At 61.5% G+C, this 21,183-nt stretch overlaps 1 protein-coding gene across 1 annotated transcript in view; it reads right to left on the reverse strand.

Moving 5' to 3' along the window:
• Window positions 1-21,183, reverse strand: part of CFAP74 (cilia and flagella associated protein 74) — a 68,324-nt gene that overhangs the window by 33,882 nt on the left and 13,259 nt on the right. The window contains exons 4-16 of the mRNA XM_030326699.1: window positions 20,988-21,125; window positions 17,941-18,039; window positions 16,189-16,293; window positions 12,604-12,777; window positions 12,050-12,160; window positions 11,563-11,665; window positions 10,583-10,740; window positions 9,250-9,454; window positions 7,706-7,867; window positions 7,049-7,222; window positions 6,435-6,553; window positions 3,935-4,001; window positions 3,477-3,566 (exon numbers count right to left, since the gene is read on the reverse strand). Of these exons, the coding sequence (XP_030182559.1) occupies window positions 3,477-3,566; window positions 3,935-4,001; window positions 6,435-6,553; window positions 7,049-7,222; window positions 7,706-7,867; window positions 9,250-9,454; window positions 10,583-10,740; window positions 11,563-11,665; window positions 12,050-12,160; window positions 12,604-12,777; window positions 16,189-16,293; window positions 17,941-18,039; window positions 20,988-21,125 (1,705 nt within the window). The remainder of the gene's footprint in view (window positions 1-3,476; window positions 3,567-3,934; window positions 4,002-6,434; window positions 6,554-7,048; window positions 7,223-7,705; window positions 7,868-9,249; window positions 9,455-10,582; window positions 10,741-11,562; window positions 11,666-12,049; window positions 12,161-12,603; window positions 12,778-16,188; window positions 16,294-17,940; window positions 18,040-20,987; window positions 21,126-21,183) is intronic.

Below are 21,183 nucleotides of genomic sequence, written 5' to 3' on the forward strand. Positions count from 1 at the left end.
TGGGCACTCAGCCCTGCAGGAGACGCTCCTGCACACGAGCCAGTCGCTCGAAGCATTAAGGGGAAATACAGCCCCATCGAAGCGAGCACACAGGCAGTATAGAAGCTAGAGCTCTTGTAACGATGGTCTGTAACCGCACTGTGTGTTTTCTACATGATTTCACAGTCTAATACTTTCTTTTTTAAAGCAGGTATTAGTCTAAAAGCTAATGTTATCATCACTTTGGTTTGTAACTCCACGTTTTGTTTTAAGAGACTAATGCATTTGAGACGTTATTAGTTTGTGGTCTTGGACACACGGTCACGAAGATGCAATCCTGTGACATTAACAGCTGAAGGGGGTGGGGACCGAGCTGTAAAGGAGCGGACGTCTCACAGGCTTCCGAATTTAAGCTGCTATAAATCCAAATCAGAATGCTTTAACTTCAGGATGTTAAACGCAATCCCTTGGTAACCACAAAGAAAATAGCTACAGCATAAACACAAAAGGAAATGAGAAAGGAACTTAAACATTTCGCTATAAAAAAATCAACTGAACACAAAAGAAGACAGCCACACAGGAAATGAGGGACGCGTGAAAACACGGGGCAACATGACGGAAGCAAGCTGGCCGATGCTGCCGCGCGGATGGCTCCTGAGGACACATGCTAAGCCACAGACGCCCGTCACAAAGGACAAGTGCCACGTGATTCCACTTATGTAAGGCACTTGGAGCTTTCAAATCCCTGGAGACCGGGGTGGGGAGGAGGCGCCCGGGAGGGGAGAGGGCGGCACAGGACAGAGCTTGGGTTCCGGAAGGTGGGAGAGTTCCGGAAAGGATGGGGGCGGCGCCTGCCTGTCGTGAATGTCCTTAGTTTACTGAAGCGCGGACCCTCGCGCAGCCAAGACGGTGCACTCCGCGCCGCGTGTGTTTTGCCACAACGAAAGATGGAAGAGAGAAAAGGGAATGGCTTCCAACAACACAGCAGTCACACGCCGGTGCCCGGCTGACAGAGCAGAAGACACAGGAGGCGGCTCGGGGCGGCTCGGGGCGGCTGGCGCGCGTGAGTGTGGACCGGGAACGGGCGCTGGTTAGGAGTGCTCACGTTCCGGGTGAGAATTCCAGACCGCGGTCGCCCTCATCCATTCCCTCCTTCAGCCCGCCCTCCCGTGCAGCCGGGACGGGGGGGCTTCTCTGCTCCACCGACGCAGGGCGCTGCCACGCGACTTGCTTTAGTCAGCATCGTTAGGACAGGGGACGAGAGTGGTGTGAGATGTGCTCGTGTGGCTGGCCTTCGTCGCCTGGGCGACGACCCTCGTCCGCGAGAGGCTCCCGCCAGGAGGCCCCGTCACCTGCAGCCTGGAGCCAGCCGCCCAGCCGAGCCCGGCCCGGGTCGGCCAAACCACAGTCGCCGGCGCGTCTGTGACCGTGAGCCGGAACGCTTGTGGCTGCGAGAAGCTGCTAGACGTAGGAGGTTTTGTTCCGCAGCATCACCGCACTCGGCGCTGACTTGCTCGCTCGGGAGAGGCGATGACGTGGCGGTTTCTGTGGCAGAACCTCCTTCTTCGAGATGCGTGTGGAAGTTTTGCGAGGGTGCGGTGTTGAGTGTTACGCTATTGATGGTCTACTTGGAAGTGGGTCAGCAAGACAGACAGACAGACAGACGAGGCAAATGTGGTGAATGCCAACAGATGGGATCCAGGCGGCACACGGGCGTTCACTGTGCTGTGCTTCCTGCTTTTCCTTATGTTTGAAATTTTCTTAATCAAAAGAAGAATGGGTGGTGACTACACTTACCATAGTGAGCACCAGGTGACGGAGGTGCGGAATGCCTTGTCGCATGCCTGACACGAATGTGACACTGCGTGTCAACTCCACTCCAATAGTAAAGATTAAAAATTAATTATAAAGCTTTAAAAAGAACCAGTTCTGCACTGCAAAGGCCAATAGGGTGAAAAGGCAACTTCTGGCATGGGAGAAAATATTTGCAATTCAAAATGTATAAAGAACTCACACAACTCAATAGCAAAACACCAAGCAATTTGATTAAAACTGGGCAGAGAGGGGCACCTGGGCGGCTCAGGTGGTTGATGAGTGTCCAACCTCAGCTCAGGTCATGATTTCACAGCTTGTGAGTTTGAGCCCCGCGTCGGGCTGTGCGCTAACAGCTCAGAACTTGGGACCTGCTTCAGATTCTGTGTCCTTCTCTTGCTCTGCCTCTCCCCAGCTCATGCTCTGTCTCTCTCTCTCTCAAGAGAAAAAAAATTAAAGGGGTGCCTGGGGGGCTCAGTCGGCTAAGCATCCGACTCTGGCTCAGGTCACGATCTCGTGGTTCATGAGTTCAAGCCCCACATCGGGTTCTGTGCCGACAGCTCAGAGCCTGGAGCCTGCTTCAGATTCTGTGTCTCCCTCTCTCTCTGCCCCTCCCCTGCTCATGCTCTGTCTCTCTCAAATATAAACATTTAAAAAAATTTAAAAAAAAACTGGGCAGAGGATCTGAATAGACATTTCTCCAAAGAAGACATCCAGATGGCTAACAGGTACATGGAAAGATGCTCAACATCATGGATCATCAGGGAAATACCACTCACAGCCACAAGGCGCGACCACCTCACACCTGTCAGGCTGGCTTCAATCACCAACACGGGAAACAACAGGTGTCGGCGAGGATGCGGAGACGGGGGGACCGTGCACCGTTGTGGGGAGTGCACGCTGGTGCGGCCCCTCGGGAGCAGTGTGGAGGCTCCTCCAAAGTTAAAACAGAGCTACCCTAGACCCAGCCATCACACCTCTGGCAATACGTCCAAAGGACATGAAACCACTAAGGGGACCCCCACTGTCTGCACCTTCATAGTCACAGCAACATTATTTACAATAACCAGCCAGTGAGGACAGCCTAAGTGTCTGTCAATGGACGAACGGAAGAAGGTGGGGCATATACACAGTGGAATTAAAAAAAAAGGAAATCTTGCCATTTGTAATAGCACCGATTGACCTTGAGGGCACTGGGCTAGGTGAGATAAACCAGACAGAGAAAGACAAATTCTGTGTGGCTTCACACAGGTGTGGAGTCAAGCCCATAGACAGAGAGAGCAGAGTGGTGGTTGGGGAAGCAGGGGGGCGGTTGAAATGGGGAAAGGGGGTCAAAGGGTACAAACTTGAGTTATCGGTTCTGGGGGTGTAACGCACAGCCTGGTGACCACGCTTTAAAAGGGAAATCGAGGGGACACCCCAGAGCTGCTGAGGGGACCAGCATCTCCTGAGATGGGCCCGAGGGTCTCCTGTGACCTGGGCTCTGCACAGCACGGGATTTACCCCACCCCCCGCCTCGGTACCCCACTTTCCAGCGTCAATGTGAGCGTTTACCTCCCCAGAACGGCCTGCGTGCTCCGATCCACCCCCGGGTCGGCCCCAGCCTGACCTGAGCTGTTCGGACCTGGGCCCAGACCCAGGATGCACGGTGCAGCCCCACCCAGCTCAGGCGTCCCTGAACCTACCATACACTTCTTCGTGGAACATTTCAGTGGAACAGAAAATCCACCCGTCTGAGCCAGAAATGAGACGCTTCCTTCCAGATCCTTGTTTATCTAAAAAATAAAACACCCAAGCACCATAACATTTGTAACTTTGCCCAGGGACACGGGCTGTGTCTCTACAACCACGGGCTGGGCCTGGGCCCATCCGAACACTCCAACACACCCCACTTAGACCCAAGAGCACCTACAGACTCGCCTGCTGGCTACGAACCCTCAGCGCAGGCCCCTAATTGCGACCAATGTCAGGTACATGCCGCATGTGCCTGGAGATAAAGCGGCACAGGGGCGTGTGTGACCCCTGCTGAGGCCCTCGCGTCCTTCCCCCGTCATCTGTGTCTGCAGAGACCCCGTTCTACCCACCACCCACTCACGACGGGTGAGAAAAATCCCTGCGCATCATCTGCTTTTGGAACACTCACCATGGGCTTGAAGGTGACAAGGACTTCGCAGGACATCCCGGCTGACATGGGACCAGGGGGGTCAAAGCTGTAGGCACAACAATCCATGGGGCTCGTCATCAGATTGACGGGGGAGGCGCTGTTGGAACTTCCCAACAGCCACGGCCCCGAGCAGGCACCGAGTGGGCCTTCTGGAGCGCTCCCCGCCCATCCTGGGTGCTGTGCCCCAGTGCCCAGGCCCCAGGAGACACTCGAATAACATCTGAATGTGTGCAGAGTGAGTAAAGGGGCGAGTGAGGCGCGTCCCCAGAGGGAACGGATGCCAGGGGCCAAGCGGTGGCCGCGGTTCCCTGGGGACATGTGGTGTCAGGTCTGGAACCAAGGGCCTCGTGTTTTAACACTAGCGTTGAGGGCTGGGAGCCAGCTGGGGGCTAGCACGGACCCTGCACACAGCTGGCACCCCACTGTGTGTCTGAACCCCACTTTCAGTGAAGGAGCCAGGAAAAGAGCCCCCGCTTCACAGGGAGACTCAAAGGCAGTCGGTCTGTCTTGGTCTGGATCCTGGGTGAGGAAAAGCAGCTTCCAGAGAATTGCTAACGTGAGGTGTGTTTTCACAAGGTTGAATTTTACCTAAGGTGCTTGGATTAGAAATACACAAGCTAAAAATTTAATGTAATTGCTTTCCCTTGCCTGGTAATGACCCCACATACCAGGCAGAAGAAATCCAAAACTTCTCCAGGGGGGAGGGAAGTTTTTGGATACTATATCACAGAGACTCCAGGGGACGGAGCCCCCCCGGTGAGAAGATGGGGATCCCAGGTTGGAAAGGACACGTGTAAGCCAGCCACGCACATGCAGACGGCAGGGCCAAACTCCAGGAGCCTCCGATAAGAGAATGGTTGAATGGAGACTTTCAAAGATGTCATGTTAGAATTATCAGAGATGGTGGGGCGCCTGGGGGCTCCGTCGGTGAACCGTCCGACTTCGACTCAGGTCACGATCTCACGGTCCGTGGGTTCGAGCCCCGCGTCGGGCTCTGTGCTGACAGCTCAGAGCCTGGAGCCTGCTTTGGATTCTGTCTCCCTGTCTCTCTGCCCCTCCCCTGCTCACACTCTGTCTCTCAAAAATAAACGTAAAAAAAGTTAAAGACAAACAAAATTATCCAAGATGGAAATAGAGAATCACAGAGGTGACAAAGGAAGAAGACAGTGTCCGGTGGCTGCTGACCTGAGGCAGAGTGCAGGCTTCCGGAAACAAGAAGTATGGCCACTGAAATACGAGGCTCTTGGAGACACAAAGAGAGAAGGGCCAGTGGGGTGCTGGATTCGAGAAAATACTACAGCACACACTTCAGGGGTGGAGGACAGGGTGGGGCTGAGAAGCGTGTAGGCTTTTTCGGAGGTCTGAATCCTCAGCGAGCCCTAAGCCCGTCTATAAGCAGATCAACCCGCACTTGACACACCGTGGAGGCGCTGCCGGACCTCAGGGACAAGGGAGTCTGAAGGCAACCACACGGGAAGCCAGACAACGACCCAGGGCTGGGCCTTCCCAGCAGCAGCCACAAAAACCAGCGGACGGAGGGTGATAATCTCCATGGTGGGGGGGTTGGAGGGGGAGACAGCCGCCAATCAGACCCCAGCCCGGTCCTGGGGAGGAGTGCTTCGGGACGCCGGGGGGCTGATACCGCGAGTCTGGGCCCCAAGTCCCACAGAGACCCGCAGATCAACATGAAAAACTAGCAGACCACAAGTAAATCCTGTGCCTCCAGCACGAATGCAGGACAGAATCAGTTAGTGACACACAGGAATTTCTGGCCACGCTCTGCCCACACGCGCCTTCGCAGATAAGCTGGCGGAAAGAGAGAAGGGGGAACAGAGATCCCACGTCTGAGCCACAAGCAGCCCCCGGAAGAGAACAGTGTGTCCCACGGTCGGCGAGTGCGGATCACAGGGAGAGGCCGTGGGGACGGGCGGTGGGGAGCCATCCTGGGCCGTCTCGGGCCTGCAGACCCGTCTATAAAAAGCTGGCAGAACCAGAAGAAACCTTCTTAAAGCCAAAGGCAAAATGCTCCGGAGCAGGAGAAAAGAGCGACACTACAGCAGACACGGCGAGAGACGCAAGAACGTGAGAAGAATGAGGAAAACTTAAAGCGGGACATGAGCAAGCACTAAAGGGGCCAGGAAGAAAACGGTAGACGGGGCCGCCTCTCAAGCACCAGCGGGGCTTTGAAGAAGGAAAACAGAAACGTGGCTACACAGGGGACACGCACACAGTGGGAGGGGACGGTCCTGAAGCAGGACGGCTCGAACCTTCACCCAGAGAAGCCCCAACAACCGCCAGGGACGTCTCACCCAGAGGGGTGGGCACCGAAACACTGACCCGGAAGGAGAGTCATCACGCACACCTGGGCTGGCCTCGGGCCGCGTCAGCACAAGAAGACGGAGCGGCCACCAGAGCGAGCGCCAGGCGGGCGTGAAGGCCGAGGACAGCGCACCCGCACCCGCGCCCCGCCGGCTCTCACTCGACGTGGACGAAGTCCCTGAGGTGCTCCTCCACGCCCACCAGCTTGCAGTGGTTGATGGTGTAGGTGGCGTTTATCAGCGTGATCTTCTTCTTGTACACTTTGCCGACGTCGAAGTCCTGGAAAAGTCAGGGGAGTCCTTCGAAGCCGTCGGGGGGGAAGGCGCCGTGTGAGCGCCTGGCGGCCTCTCCTCGTGTGCCCCCCGACGGCCAGCGTGTGACCACACGAGGAAGGTCTCGGTGACGAGCGGAGGAGCGTCCTGATAGGAGACCAGGAACAAGTCCCAAGGTTTCCTGACTCAGGAAGCGCTCCCCTGGGGACGCACGGAGAGTAGGGACAGCGGGGGCAGGAAATGGCTTCCTGGGGACCTCGGACGGTGTGGGCTCTGGGGCCGGCACCCCACTCCGTCTGAAGGACTAGGGCCCGTGTGGCATCCCAGGAGCCCGCCAGCCTCCTCCCCTGCAGAGTCTGGCGGCTGTGACTATGTGCGAGGACCGACCTCCCACTGTCCCTTTCCAGGGAGGCTGTCCCCCGGGCCGGGTCCCCTTCTGGGGCTGGCGTCTGACCCCTCTCAACACTCTCAGCACCAGGCCAGGCGAGTAGCCCCTCCTCACCTTGAAGTGGATGAGCTTGGGTTTGCTATTGAAGGGGCGACCTTTGAACTCGTGCCCGGATGCCACCTGCCTGTGGGTCACCCTGCCGCGCAGCTGCTCCGTGGTGCGCGCCAGGATGTCCCTGTCCATCTTTGTCCCGCCCACGGTCTTCCTGTCCACCTCCTCTTTGGGCACCTGGGTTTCCACAGAAACAGCGTCGCGCTCGAGGGCAAGCCCAGGCCCAGCGAGGCGATCCGCTCCAGGTGGCCTAGGGCAGCCGGGGGCCGCAGAAGTTAGTGGCACAGCGTCAGGGCCCAGAGCGGCCGGGGCAGGGGGAGCGTGACCGCCCGGCAGGCCACTTAGAGAGCCCTGGCCTGAGCGAGGCTGGCGGTCCTCGCTTCAGAGGAAAAGGGAAGAGGGACGAGCGGGCACGTCCAGGATCCCGTTGGATTTGTGGGAAGTGACGGCAGAGGCGGGGGGTTTCTAGATTTTTCAATTAGGCCAAGAGAAAGGTTTGAAATGTTTAACCGGAGCCATGTTTTCTCAGGCAGCACAAATAAAGGTGCCTCCCTGAGGGACAGGAGTGGGGAAGGGGCTCTGTCTGCGGCCTTGACTCCAGGTCAGCCGGCGTCGGGGCTGCTATCCAACTTCTCGGAATTGAGGGCAGGAAGCGCTTGCCTGGTTCGGCTTATAGTCTTCCTTCCAGAGCCCGGGGATCTCCGGCTCGGCCAGCGTGTCATGTTCCCAGGTGATGTTCCCCGAGTCCCCCTGGACGGACTCATAGGAGATGGCTTCCAGTAACTGAGAGGCTCTGGGGGGTGAGACCGCTTCGCTGTCCTGCTGTTGGGGAGAGAAATTCAGAGCTAATCCCAGAAGACAAGGGACCCTACAGATCAGCGAGAGAAGAACATAGCCGCCATCACAAGACCCTCGGGCACATGGCTACCGACAACCTGGCTCTTCTACGGGTTCTTTTCCTCTTTACCCGGAGACCAGAACACGGTCTGTTTCGTAACCCTTTCCCATCTCAAATGTAAGTAACTTCAGACACATCATTACGTATTTTTCTCCAATACCCACAAAAGAGTCCACAGAACATGGATTTATGGGCCTACTACAATCTTCTTCGCCATCCTCAGTTTCGTGTTATTTCTAATTTTTGCTTATATAGACCATGCCCTGGAAAAGCCCTCCCTCCGGAGGACACCGGTTCTGGGACTGGGCTTCAGAGGGGACGGCGTGGGGCCTCCCTCTAGGGAGCACCAGCCGTAGACGGAGGGGGATGTGGCTGCAATGTGTGGAGAGCTCCCGGGGAAGCAGACTGGGTGCTGACACGGAGAAACACAGGACACCTAGTGTGGACGGCAGGGCAGGCGGCTGGGCGGGCCAGGGAGGAGGTGGCAGGGGTGACGGCCCGGAGGGGCAGACTGCACAGTGGCGGGCAGGGACCGGGCAGAGACCGAAAACGCCTGGGAACAGAGTGAAGAGTCCGCAGAGGCCCAGGGGAGCCGGCGACCCGCACCTTCGGGTTTCGAGGTGCCCGGGGCAGAAGTGGGAGTGCTGAACTGGCTCAGGAGGGGTCCTGATGTCCCTGCCCCTCACTCCTGGGGACAGGTATGGGTCACCAGCCCCGGGGGTGGGGTGGGGTGGGGTGCTGGCCTGGAGCCGGCCCTCAGGAGGATGACGCCTGAGCGGCGAGGGAGTACAGGACGTGGAAGCGGCTGGTCTCTGGGGGGTGCGGAGAGCATCTGGGGCCAGGGTGGTGACAGGCATGTGCACAGACAGCCCCGTGGCCCGGGACTGGCCTGTGGTCACCGCCTGTCTTTTTGTCTAGGGACAGGTAAGGCGGCCCGAGCCACTCTTGTTGCAGAGGGCGCTACGGCTTCCGCACCCGCAGTGGGGTCCGCAGAGGTGGATCCTGTGGCGGGTGAGCCACCGGAGACCTGGGTCTCGGCCCCTTGCCCCCGCGCCGTCACCTGGGAAAGGACAGCTCCCAGGTGGACGCCGTGTGGCCCGCCATCCTGCGTGCCGCAGAGAGGAGCCGAGGGGAAGCCCGCCCGCGTCCCGCCCGCGGGGGCCCCGGGCAGCAGGGAGGCCGGAAGACAGCCTGGTGCCGGCCGCACGGTTTCGGCCGAGGGATCTTAGCCGGAGACGGTCACACCACGTCTCGAGGCCCAACCACGTCCCCGGGGACTTGTGACCGGACGGGGCCTCCGGCTCACCGGCAGGCAGCGGGGAAGGGCCCCCGTGCCCCTGTCCTCGCAGACGTCCGAGACGCAGCCCCACGTCTCATCTCTCAGGGTCAGCCGGCCCGCGGCTTTGGTGGGGGAAGACCGCCTCTTCCTCCTGGTTTCTCCCGCAGCCTCTTCTCTCAGGATCCGGCCTACGATCTCCTGCTTTCTGAGCCTCTGCTGCTCCTCGAAGGCGCTGTGGGAAAACACCGCGTGGAACCAGGGAAGGTGAGTTGCGAGCCGCCTTTGGGGCCCCTCCCCCAGGAGGTGATTCTGATGAGACAGATGAGGCCCAGGAAGGCTGCCGGGCCGGAGACCCGGGCCTTGAGATTCCTGCCCCGCCCGGGCCCCACAGCAAACCTGACCCCACAGGACGCGCCTTTTACTCCAGGCTTCCAGGCTGGCAGCCGGGCACTCCAGCGAGGCACAAACCACGGCGGCCTCGCTAGGGCTCGAGGCCATTCACTCACGTGCTCATGCATCCCTTCACTCATTCGTTCCTTCACTCATTCCAACTCTGTCCCTGGCTCTTCCTACGTGCCCGGCCTGCGCCAGACGAAGGCACGGGTGGAGCCGCCCCTGGGAGCCCCTAGCGGGACGACTGATGGCACAGCTCCTGTGGTGACAGCCAGAGCGCTGTGACTCCCTGGCAGGAGATGCTGTCCCCAGGGAGAGGACCAGGAGGCCACACCTGGGTACGCACCAATCGTGCCCGTGAAGGGGGTGTGGTGGTGGTGGGGGGGAGAAGGGATGTGCCCTTCAGGAGGTGGGCAGGACCAGAACGCGGACCTCTGGATCTCAGGAAGCCCACGCCTGCGGGGGGTGTGGGGGCGGGAGGCAGGGCAGAGTGTGGCCTGGAGAGCTGTGTACTGGGACCTTGCAGGGCTGAGGGGGGTTCTCAGGGTGAACGACGAGGGTGCAGGGCATACTGAGAAGGCAGCACCGAGTGCCCTTTGGAGGAAATCGGAAAGCGAAGCCCATGAGGGCGTGAAGGGTGAGCCCAGACCCCCCACGGCCCCCTACGGAGGGGCCCGGAGAGCCCGGAGACACAGAGAGTGAGCTGCGTCGGGGGCTTGGGGCGGCTCCTGAGAAACCAGGAAGCCAGGCCAGGGGCCGCGCTAGAGGTGATGGGGGTCGAAAGGTCTGTGCTCTGAGGCCCACGGGAGGCCTCACCTGTTGGGGTCTGGGGAGCAGGGTGTGGAGGGAGGGCTGGAGCCCCCATCTGGGGAGAAGCCCAGGGAGGAAAGCAGCTTGGCTAATTGTGAGGGACAGGCCTCCCTCGGCCCAGGCGGGCACCTCCCCCAGGAAGCCACCTCGCACTCACCGGTTCTGGGCTTCCAGCTCCTGGCGCTGGCGTTGATGGAAAAGGTGTCTGAAAGCGTCCCCACCTTGGGCCAGAATCATCTCCTTCTGGGCCCGGGCCTTCCGCTCAGCCAGCTCTGCCCTGGCCTGGCCCCATGCTTGAAATTTCCGGAGTGTTTCCTTGGGAATAGAGAAAAGTGAGGGTATACCATTGGCACATGCACACGCGTGTGCACACAAGTGCGCGCGCACACACGGCAGCTCTCTGTTGAGCCGGTGACGTTAACTCAGCCCTGAGATGCCGGAGCACAGGTCTGCAGAGCCCCACCCTTGCCTGGTCCCGCCCACCCACCGACTATCTGTCCTTAAAATCCTCAGGGGCTTCCCGCCCCCCGAGCTGGCTGTCGTCCACAGCGCTGCAGGACTGGCGCCTCGCCTCTGCCCCCTTGCCATGCTGGGCTCCCCTCCAGGAGGCCTGCTCACTCTTGCCTCTGAGCCTTTGCAAATGCTGTTCCCCTCTCCACTCTCCAGGCCTAACTGCCACACCCTTGGGCCCCAGGGGGATATCACTTCCTCCAGCAGGACCCTGGACCCCTGCACGTGGCCTTGCTGCGGCCCGGTCCCCCTGGAGACCTGCCATGGCTCCTCCCGCGGACCAGGCCCCAGGAGGACAGGCCTGCACTGATTTCTTCCTGCCCGGCGGGGCACCTGGCTAGTGCCAGCACGGGCCCAGGGGCAACAGACCTGTGGGGGGGAGGCTCTGTAGCCCCCAGGAAGCGACTGAGTGGCGAGTCTGAGGACACGGGACTCCCATCCCAAGGGGCAGGGAAGCCAGATGACAGGGCAGGGCAGGCTGAGGGGTCGAGGTGTGGACCCCCGCCTGGAAGGAAACACGCCTGTCTGGAGGGCTCCTGTAGGACTGCGTGGGGCCCCGAGGGTGTCAAGCTGTCCCTCCTGGAGTGCGATGTGCCCCGAGGGCAAGGGTGGACACAGGTCGCCTACCCTGTTGGCACTGATACTGTTCTTCAAAGCCAGCACAGCATCCATGCGCCTCTTCATGTGCTCCTGGGACCCCATCTCCTTCTCCCTCTCCTGCTCGCGGATTCTGGAAGAAGAACGCATGTTTTTTAACCATGGGTACCGGGGCACGTTGACTTGCGGTTACAGAACTGCACGGTGGTCACGTCCGTCAAGGAAATAATTAAATGTGACCACATTAAAGACATATAGAAAGTGTTATGTTGAACGTCAATTTCTAGGGAACACTGGAACAGGCTTCTCTGGACAGGCCCCCGGCAACTCACCGCAGGTCCTTTTCTGAACACAAGCAGGAAGTCAGCTCGAAACTAAAAATACAGCTTTATTATGTTCTGACAGTAGGGTAATGATTTAATAATAAAATCGGGGACAGTAAAACAAAAAAAAAGATTCTTGTATTTCTTATATTTCTCCTCCAGGGTATCAATGGGGGGGAGTCTGAGGACGCTACCTTCCCAGGGAAGCCTTCAGGAACTTCACTGCGATCTTGTGATTCTTCTTGGCGTCTTCCACCAGCTTCTGGTGCCTGAGCCCGTGCTCCTTCTGCAGGTGCATGGCCTTCCTGCGGTGGCGGGGGACAGTGGGAACGGAAACTCATGGAGCACCGGCTCTTGAGGGAACAGATGTCCCTGAGAGCCAGGCCGGCGGCACCTGTGCCCAGGGCGAGAGCGCTGCCGGTGTCCAGGGGCTTGGCTCCCATAGAAGCGGCAGGGAAAGCTGGCAACGGGCCGGATGGGGTGAGCAGGGGGAGGGGTGGGGAGGACCCTGGACGAGGACTGGGAGGGAAGGAGATGGGGACCGCACCAGGGGAGCGGGAGCGGGCCTGTGACGCACCTGCGGGTGCTGTTCTGCCCTGCTCAACGGCCTGGCCAAACAGGAGGCCCTGGGCAGGGGCTGCGCCCGGGGACCCGTGGGGTCAGGACTCTGGCCAGGGGCTCAGGCGGGGCCACAGAGGAGCTGGCTCTGGAGAAGGGCTGAGGCCCCCGGCAGGTCCTGGCCACCCACCTGACCGTCAGCAGCCGGTTCCTCTCGGCCTTCTTCAGGGCCTCCTCCTCGCGGTGCAGCTGCTCGGACGTGTGCGCCCGGAGGCCCTTCCTGGCAGCCGCTTCCTCCTCTTGGGCAGACGCTTGGACGTCCTCAAGCTGTCCCTTCTGGATCGCAATGTGCCACATGGCGCTCCTTCAAACAAGAGGCACTTTTGTTTGTGTCGGCAAAGGCCACACCCTCTGAGGAGCGTCCATTCCAGGGGGTCCGGGAGGGCCTGGCCACGCAGTTCTGACGACCACCAGTCAAGGGCGGCTCCTCCTCCTGGAAGCCCTCTGGGCCTGCAGCCGCAGGAGAGAGGAAGGCTCCCCCCTTCACCCACGGTACTACGGGCCCCGGCCTGGCTCGAACGTGGATCTGCACTTCCTGAGTGTCCACGGCACTCATGGACCTGAGTGCCCACGGCTGGCCTGAGGACCGGTGTGGCACTCTGAAATAGGCCGGGGACACAGGTGGGAGATGCCGCCTTTGAAAGAGGCTCCCTGTGGCACGGGGGCACGGCAGCGAGAGACAGGGCCGGGGGGGGCAGCACAGGACACGGAGGGGAAGTGGGCTGCTGCCATATGAGCACCCTGTGTGACCTACGGGGGGGTGTCTGGGCGCGGACAGGCGGCGGGAACGTCTGACCGTGGCTGATGGATTGCTGGCCCCTAGGCCTGAAAACGATGGCGATTTGACTGACGTCCCACTTTCTCTGAATAAAGAGAAGGTGACGACGGAAGGAAGATCAGAGGCACAGAGGTGCTGCTGGCCTAGAGGATGGGGCAGGGGCGTGGGCCCAGGAAGGAGGGCTGAGTGTGGAGCCCGCCAAAGACACTCTCTCTCCCTCTGCCCCCCTCTCCTGCTTGCTCTCTCTCTAAAATAAAATAATTACAAAAAACTCGGATGCGCCCGGACTTCCGCTCCACACAAGACCACAGATGCAACTGGGAGCCGTTGTGTGGACTGGAGAAACCAGGCGCCGGGTAAACAGGTATGGTTCTGCACATTTAAAACATGTTTTTAAAATGTTTATTTATTTTTCTTTTTTTTTTCTCCGTTTTTATTTGTTTTTGGGACAGAGAGAGACAGAGCATGAACGGGGGAGGGGCAGAGAGAGAGGGAGACACAGAATCGGAAACAGGCTCCAGGCTCCGAGCCGTCAGCCCAGAGCCCGACGCGGGGCTCGAACTCCTGGACCGCGAGATCGTGACCTGGCCGAAGTCGGACGCTTAACCGACTGCGCCACCCAGGCGCCCCGTGTTTATTTATTTTTGAGAGAGAGACAGAGCGCAAGCAGGAGAGGGGCAGAGAGAGAGAATCCCCAGCAGGCTCCATGCTGTCAATGCAGAGCCCGATGCGGGGCTCAGACTCACGAACCATGAGATCATGACCTGAGCAGAAATTAAGTCAGTCACTCCACCAACTGAGCCACCAGGTGCCCCGGCACACTGAACACATTTAATAGGAAGGGACAGAGTGTGTCAGCGGTCCCCAGTGGTTCCCTAGGGCTGCGCTGCTGACTGAGGAGAGGCACAAGGGAACGTCTGGGATACATTTTCTCGTGTGTAAATTAGACTCAGGGAAAGCTGATTAACAAGGCAGCAAATGACAGCCCGGCAGCAGCCAGGCCCACGTGAGCAGCGGCCGGCGGGCAGGCTGCTGGGGTCAGGCCGCAGGAGGAGGGTCCCAGGGCGATCGCTGGAAGGGTTGGCGGACTGGCTACACGTGGGGACCGGGGAAATCAGTGAAAACGTTGAGGGTAGCGACAGGCAGGCTGGTCACTGCCACAGGAAGGAGGTGCAGACACGGCGGGGGATGGTGGGGACGAGCATGCAGTTCTGTTGGAACTGGTTTCAAGACAGGGACACACACAGACGTTCACGGGTTTGCTGTCCCCGCCTGCTGCAAGGGCCTGGGAGCAGCAAGGTCCTCGCGGCCACGGGCATCAGCGGCGCCCAGCTCTAGACCTCTAAACCCCACTCCTCAGGCTGAGTCCAGAGCTGGGGCGGGAGGATGAATCGGGGGGCGTGGAACGTGTCCTGGTGCCCGAGAGCACTCCAAGAGTGACAGGGACAGGGACGTGTCAAAGGGCCTAGGAGCCAACTTGGGAGGACCGGAGGGTCAAGGCAAATAATGACGGAAGTGACCATATGCCGCTGACTAAAACAGAAATCAGAGTCTACGCTGATAAGCAAATGGATGTGGAGAAGATACGCTGTTCTTCACACCAGAAGGCCGGCCCGCGGCTGCGGACGGAGCGCCGACTTAGAGCGTCTTTGGGGGCCATCATCGCCATCGCCATCGCCATCATGATTGGTGCAGGCAAGAAACACCACTGAATTCAGACACCAGCGCCCGCAAGGGGGTGAGGACAGGATCCCAGAGTCTCTGAGTGTCCACCACACGTTACGGATTCGTTTCCAAAGGTGTCGCGTTGCGTGGAGAACCCCGGCGGGCACCACCTCGACCCAGCCACCAAAGTCCCCCCCACCGGAAACGGGACCGGTCGCCATCATGCGCCTCGTTGAGAGGCCCCCCCAGAAGGACATGGCATCACTCGGGGGTATTCCAGCCAACAGTCACAAGGAAGCATCACGCAAAGACAACTTAAGGGGCCTTCACTGGCCCATAATCTTCAAAATGTGGAGGCCATGAGTGTCATGGAAGGGTGAGGGGTCTTCCTGGCTGGAGACGGGATAACCCCCTGCAACCCCCAAGTGGGACCCTCTTGCCGTAAAGGATGTCACTAGGACGGCTGGGGCCAAGGGGGCTCGGGGTGTTTTGCGCCGTCAAACAAGGGCCACATAAACGTCCATCGTCCTCCCATGCTCACTCACAGATGGCCCTACCATCCCGGCCACCTCTCTGTCCTCCCGCCTCCCCACTAGATTATGCTAAAGCACCACAGGACCCAGGGCTGGACTGTGCCTAACTTAAAGGAGGGCTGGGTTAGAGACGGATTCCTGTCCCCACCCCCCGCTCCCCGAGAGTCCCTGTGGTCGGGAGGGGCAGGGGACAGCTGTGGTTTTTCCAGCAGCGGGTGGCCTGCCGCCAATGCCCTGTCCTGGCCCTCTGTGCCTTCCTGCGCGTTTCCCAGAGGCTGCCCGGCCAGCGTCTGGGGGAGGGGGCCGCTGTGGGGGGGGGGGGAAGCAGGGCACGAGGGACACCAGGAATCTGATCCCCTCCTAAACCCCCTTTCTTGCGGCAGCTAGCTAGAGGCAATGCTGCTGTTTACGACCCAAACCCAAGCACCAGTGTCTTTGCTGGGGGTTGCTTCTAGAAAGGTTGTGAAACGGCGAAACACTGTTTAAACACGGCGCTGGTGGTTCTCCGGAAGCAGGAAGCAGGAAAGAGGGGAAAGGAAAAGAAGGTGTCATAGTTCTCAGAAATGCAAACAAACATGCGGAAAGTGGGAAACATTTCAAAAAACGTGAAGTCTTATCCTTTCGATGATTTCACTTAACGGGCTCCCTTCCCGCTCCTAGGCAGCTTAAAAGTCGCGCGCAAACTACGCGGGCCGCGTCCTGCCTGTGCGCAGGGAGCCCCCCTCCCCCCCCAACTCACTCGCTCTTCAGCAACGCGGCTCTGAGCTGGGACTGCAGGGCTCTCTCGTCGTCCAGCTCCGTGCACAGGCGTCTGGACACCGCCTGGAGGCGGCCCACGGAGGCGCTGCTGAGGCACGGGGGCAGAGGGGCAGGGGGGCAGGGGAGTGGGGGGGCGGGGAGGTGGCGTCAGCCTGGCCCCCAGAGAAAGCCCCCCCGGTGGCCACTATCCCACTGAGGCCTTCAGCTGGCCTCTTCATTTTCAAGAGAGAAGTCTGTCTACACCGGCCAGCGGGGAAGGCCTTCAAGAAAAGCTGCCCCTCTGCCTACTTCTGGCTGCTTGGCCAGGCACAGAACCCGCTAGAGCACCGGCCCTGGCCACACCAGTGCCCACTTCCCTCCCGGGGTCAGGGAGCCGGATCCCCTGGTTCCAGCCTGTCCGAGTTGCGGGCCCATTCCGATCAGGGAAGGATCCTGCACACTCGCCCGACTGGAAGCAGTCAGGCGGCCAAAACGCCCCTGGGAGACTCTAGGTAGGGAGTCCACGCTGCACCTGCACCCTCTTCTGTCCTGGGCTGTGGCCGGCTCAGTGCACCGCCCAGGCACCCGACCGCTCAGGCATGTTCTGAGATAATCACAGATGATCACGGGGTGGCCAGTGGGGCTGTGTGGAAATAGCCTTGGGTGACAAAGACCTCAGGACCGGTGTGTGCATACCACCGATCAGGACCCCACACGTGTACGGCTGGGGAGTGGGTTTCCAGCAGCTGGCGTGGCCCTCATTTCTCAACATCCAGCCTGCTGTGTCCCATAGAACCAGGTGGATTTTAAAGTCCTACAAAAGAGCCTGTCTCTGCCTGCAGGGGGCTGGGCTGCAGGCCTCACGACGCTGCTGCTGGGTGAGCTGTCTGGCACCTTGTCCTGTCTGTCCTGTGACCCCCAGGACTCCAGCCTCCGGCCGCCAGGGGGCCCTCTACCCTCCTGGGGCCAGTGGGGCCTGGCGCTCGTCCCTTCCTGGCAGCAAGTGGGGCAGCTACATTCAGATTCTGGCTCAGAGCGCCAGGACCAACGTCCCACCGTGTCCCCGCTCAGCAGGGTGACCCCGGGCAGCTGACTTAGTGTCCCTGAGTCCCTCAAAGGGCTGCTGTGAGACCGACAGGGCCTGAAGTGCATGGACGCCACCTGGCTCACCTGTGGACACCAGCCCCGGGCGCGGGGAGCTCCAAGCAGATGTGTCCACGTGAGGTAGCCGCGCAGGCCTCTGACCCCCTGCCTGTCCTGTCCCCTCATCTGGGTAGTGGCACTACCTGGCTGGTCGATCGAGACAAAGCCAGTCCTGATGTTTCTTCCCCTAAGCTCATTGGTGTCCCTGCCCTGTCCCCACAGAGTGGCCTCTCTTTTTGGGCACCTCTACGGCTTTGCACATCCTCACCCCCGGAATGTTCCTTCCTAGTCACTGCAGGCAAGTTGTTTTTCTCACTCAGGTTCCAGCCTGGAGGCAACTCCTCAGGAAGCCTCCCTGGCCACCTGCCTCAAAGTGACCACCTCTCCTGACCTCACGGCCACCAGCTCTCTTGTCCTTGTGACCACCTGTCTCTTTCCGTATTGGGGTGCGTCTGTTCCCCACCCTGGAGGGTGGCCAGTCTGCTTCCTCGTGCACCTGAAGGCAGCAGGTGTTAGTATAGATGACGAGTCGGGTGACCGGACGCCTTCTGCTGCGGCACTGGGGGCCCCCGCCACCCGCCCCGCTCGGCGCCCGGGGCGCACGACCTACGTGTTGTTGGCCTCTCTCCCTGCAGCCACCTCGGCCGCCACGCTCGCCTGCTGCTTGGCGATGAGCTCTATCCTCTGGCGGCAAGCACGCAGCTCTCCTCTGCAGGGAAGTCAGAATCCGGATAAGCAGTTCTCTGGGATCGAGCCTCTCCTCACACTCTCCCTCAGGAGCCTCGGATGGAAACCCATCTTCCTTCGGCTCCCCTAACCCAGGCCAGGGGCCGCGGTTATATGTCCCCCGTGGCCCAGGCCAGGGGCCGCGGCTATATGTCCCCCCTCGTCCAGGCCAGGGGCCCCGGTCATCTGTCCCCTCACCAAGGCCAGAGGCTCCACTCATCTGTTCCCCCTCGTCCAGGCCAGGGGCCCCAATCATCTGTCCCCCCTCACCCAGGCCAGAGGCCCCGGTCATCAGTCCCCCCTCACCCAGGCCAGGGGCCCCGGTCATCTGTCCCCTCGCCCAGGCCAGGGGCCCCCATCATCTGTCCCCCCTCGCCCAGGCCAGGGGCCCCAATCATCTGTCCCCCCTCGCCCAGGCCAGGGGCCCCGGTCATCAGTCCCCCCTCACCCAGGCCAGGGGCCCCGGTCATCTGTCCCCCCTCACCCAGGCCAGGGGCCCCGGTCATCTGTCCCCCCTCACCCAGGCCAGGGGCCCCGGTCATCAGTCCCCCCTCACCCAGGCCAGGGGCCCCGGTCATCTGTCCCCTCGCCCAGGCCAGGGGCCCCGGTCATCTGTCCCCCCTCGCCCAGGCCAGGGGCCCCGGTCATCAGTCCCCCCTCGCCCAGGCCAGGGGCCCCCGTCATCTGTTCCCCCTCACCCAGGCCAGGGGCCCCCATCATCTGTCCCCCCTCGCCCAGGCCAGGGGCCCCAATCATCTGTCCCCCCTCGCCCAGGCCAGGGGCCCCGGTCATCAGTCCCCCCTCACCCAGGCCAGGGGCCCCGGTCATCTGTCCCCCCTCACCCAGGCCAGGGGCCCCGGTCATCTGTCCCCCCTCACCCAGGCCAGGGGCCCCGGTCATCAGTCCCCCCTCACCCAGGCCAGGGGCCCCGGTCATCTGTCCCCTCGCCCAGGCCAGGGGCCCCGGTCATCTGTCCCCCCTCGCCCAGGCCAGGGGCCCCGGTCATCAGTCCCCCCTCGCCCAGGCCAGGGGCCCCCGTCATCTGTTCCCCCTCACCCAGGCCAGGGGCCCCCATCATCTGTCCCCCCTCGCCCAGGCCAGGGGCCCCGGTCATCAGTCCCCCCTCACCCAGGCCAGGGGCCCCGGTCATCTGTCCCTTCGTCCAGGCCAGAGGCCCCAATCATCTGTCCCCCCTCGCCCAGGCCAGGGGCCCCGGTCATCAGTCCCCCCTCACCCAGGCCAGGGGCCCCGGTCATCTGTCCCCCCTCGCCCAGGCCAGGGGCCCCGGTCATCAGTCCCCCCTCGCCCAGGCCAGGGGCCCCGGTCATCTGTCCCCCCTCGCCCAGGCCAGGGGCCCCGGTCATCTGTCCCCCCTCGCACAGGCCAGGGGCCCCGGTCATCTGTCCCCCCTCGCCCAGGCCAGGGGCCCCGGTCATCAGTCCCCCCTCACCCAGGCCAGGGGCCCCGGTCATCAGTCCCCCCTCACCCAGGCCAGGGGCCCCAATCATCTGTCCTCCCTCGCCCAGGCCAGGGGCCCCGGTCATCAGTCCCCCCTCACCCAGGCCAGGGGCCCCAATCATCTGTCCCCCCTCACCCAGGCCAGGGGCCCCGGTCATCAGTCCCCCCTCACCCAGGCCAGGGGCCCCCATCATCTGTTCCCCCTCACCCAGGCCAGGGGCCCCCATCATCTGTCCCCCCTCACCCAGGCCAGGGGCCCCGGTCATCAGTCCCCACTCACCCAGGCCAGGGGCCCCAATCATCTGTCCCCCCTCACCCAGGCCAGGGGCCCCGGTCATCAGTACCCCCTCACCCAGGCCAGGGGCCCCGGTCATCAGTCCCCCCTCACCCAGGCCAGGGGCCCCGGTCATCAGTCCCCCCTCACCCAGGCCAGGGGCCCCGGTCATCTGTCCCCTCGCCCAGGCCAGGGGCCCCGGTCATCTGTCCCCCCTTGCCCAGGTTAGGAGCTGAGGTGACATCATCTTTCCAGGGATTTCTCTCACACAATCAAGCTGCCTGATCAGGGTCTTGTTTCCTGAAAGCCCTTCAGAGGGGCCACCTGGGTGACCTCAGCCCAAATGAGAGTTCACGGGAACCGGCACACGTGAACGTGGCCAGGTGTGTAAGGGCACCGGGGAGAGGCCTGAGAAGGCCGCACACCCGGCACACAGCCGCAGCACCTCGTCAGCGTTCTAGAACTCCCAGACACGACAGGACAAGCGACCAGCGTGGGGGCCTGGATCGAATCCGATTCAAAACTCTAGCTCCTGTGATGAGAACAGCAGAACCAAACCCAGAGCGCGGGCTCTAAGCCAGCCTGGAGGACACGCAGGGAACTGCCGTGGTTGCGCGGCCGGGAGATGCTCACTTCCTCAGGGGAGGAACCGTGCGGAGGTCCGGTGGAAGGAGGTTTTTACTTGCTCCGGGGACAAGTAGGCAGGAGTGATGCCTGCAGGCGGCGGTCACACAACTCAGCAGACAGAAATCACAGGCACACGCACCCACAGGGAAAGAACCCACAGGCGAAGGTGGGCAGGGGCACGTGGGTCCCAGCGGGGACCATGTGTTTTCCACTTTCCCGTATGACCTTCTCTTCGCGGACGTTTGGGGAACATGCGCTACCAGTGTCAGCGCGGGTCAAGCCGGAGCGGACCCCGGGGCAGGACGGGCCGACCCGGGGCCCAGCCCCACGAAGGCCACCAGCGAGGCCCGGGCCCCGCACGACCAACGGGGACACCCTCTGCACGCCTCACGTGACGGCCAGGAGGGCAGGGGGAGATCGGTCACCGAGGCCCGCCCCGAGGTCACCGCGGCAGAGCCGAAGCCTCCGGAGCACGGGTCGCCCCGCCCACGACGGCCGCCCCGCCCCCTGCTCGCCCCGCCCACCCGCCGCAGCTCCCTCCCCGCCGCCGCCGTCGCCGTCGCCGAGCCCACCTGGTTTTCTGAACGAGCAGCTCTTTCTCCTCCTGCAGCGTCTCCAGGCGGCCCAAGGTCCTCCGCAGGCCGCAGGCCTGGAACCTGGCTGGGGCGGCTGTTTTCTTCCCACTTGGGTCAGCATCGGCGTTCCCCGGGCTTAATGCGGAAGGACAGCGGCGGCCCTCGCGCGCTGCTCGCCCCCGCCCGGCTCCAC

This window comes from Lynx canadensis, chromosome C1, assembly GCF_007474595.2.
Source record: "Lynx canadensis isolate LIC74 chromosome C1, mLynCan4.pri.v2, whole genome shotgun sequence".
Lineage (NCBI taxonomy): Eukaryota > Metazoa > Chordata > Mammalia > Carnivora > Felidae > Lynx > Lynx canadensis.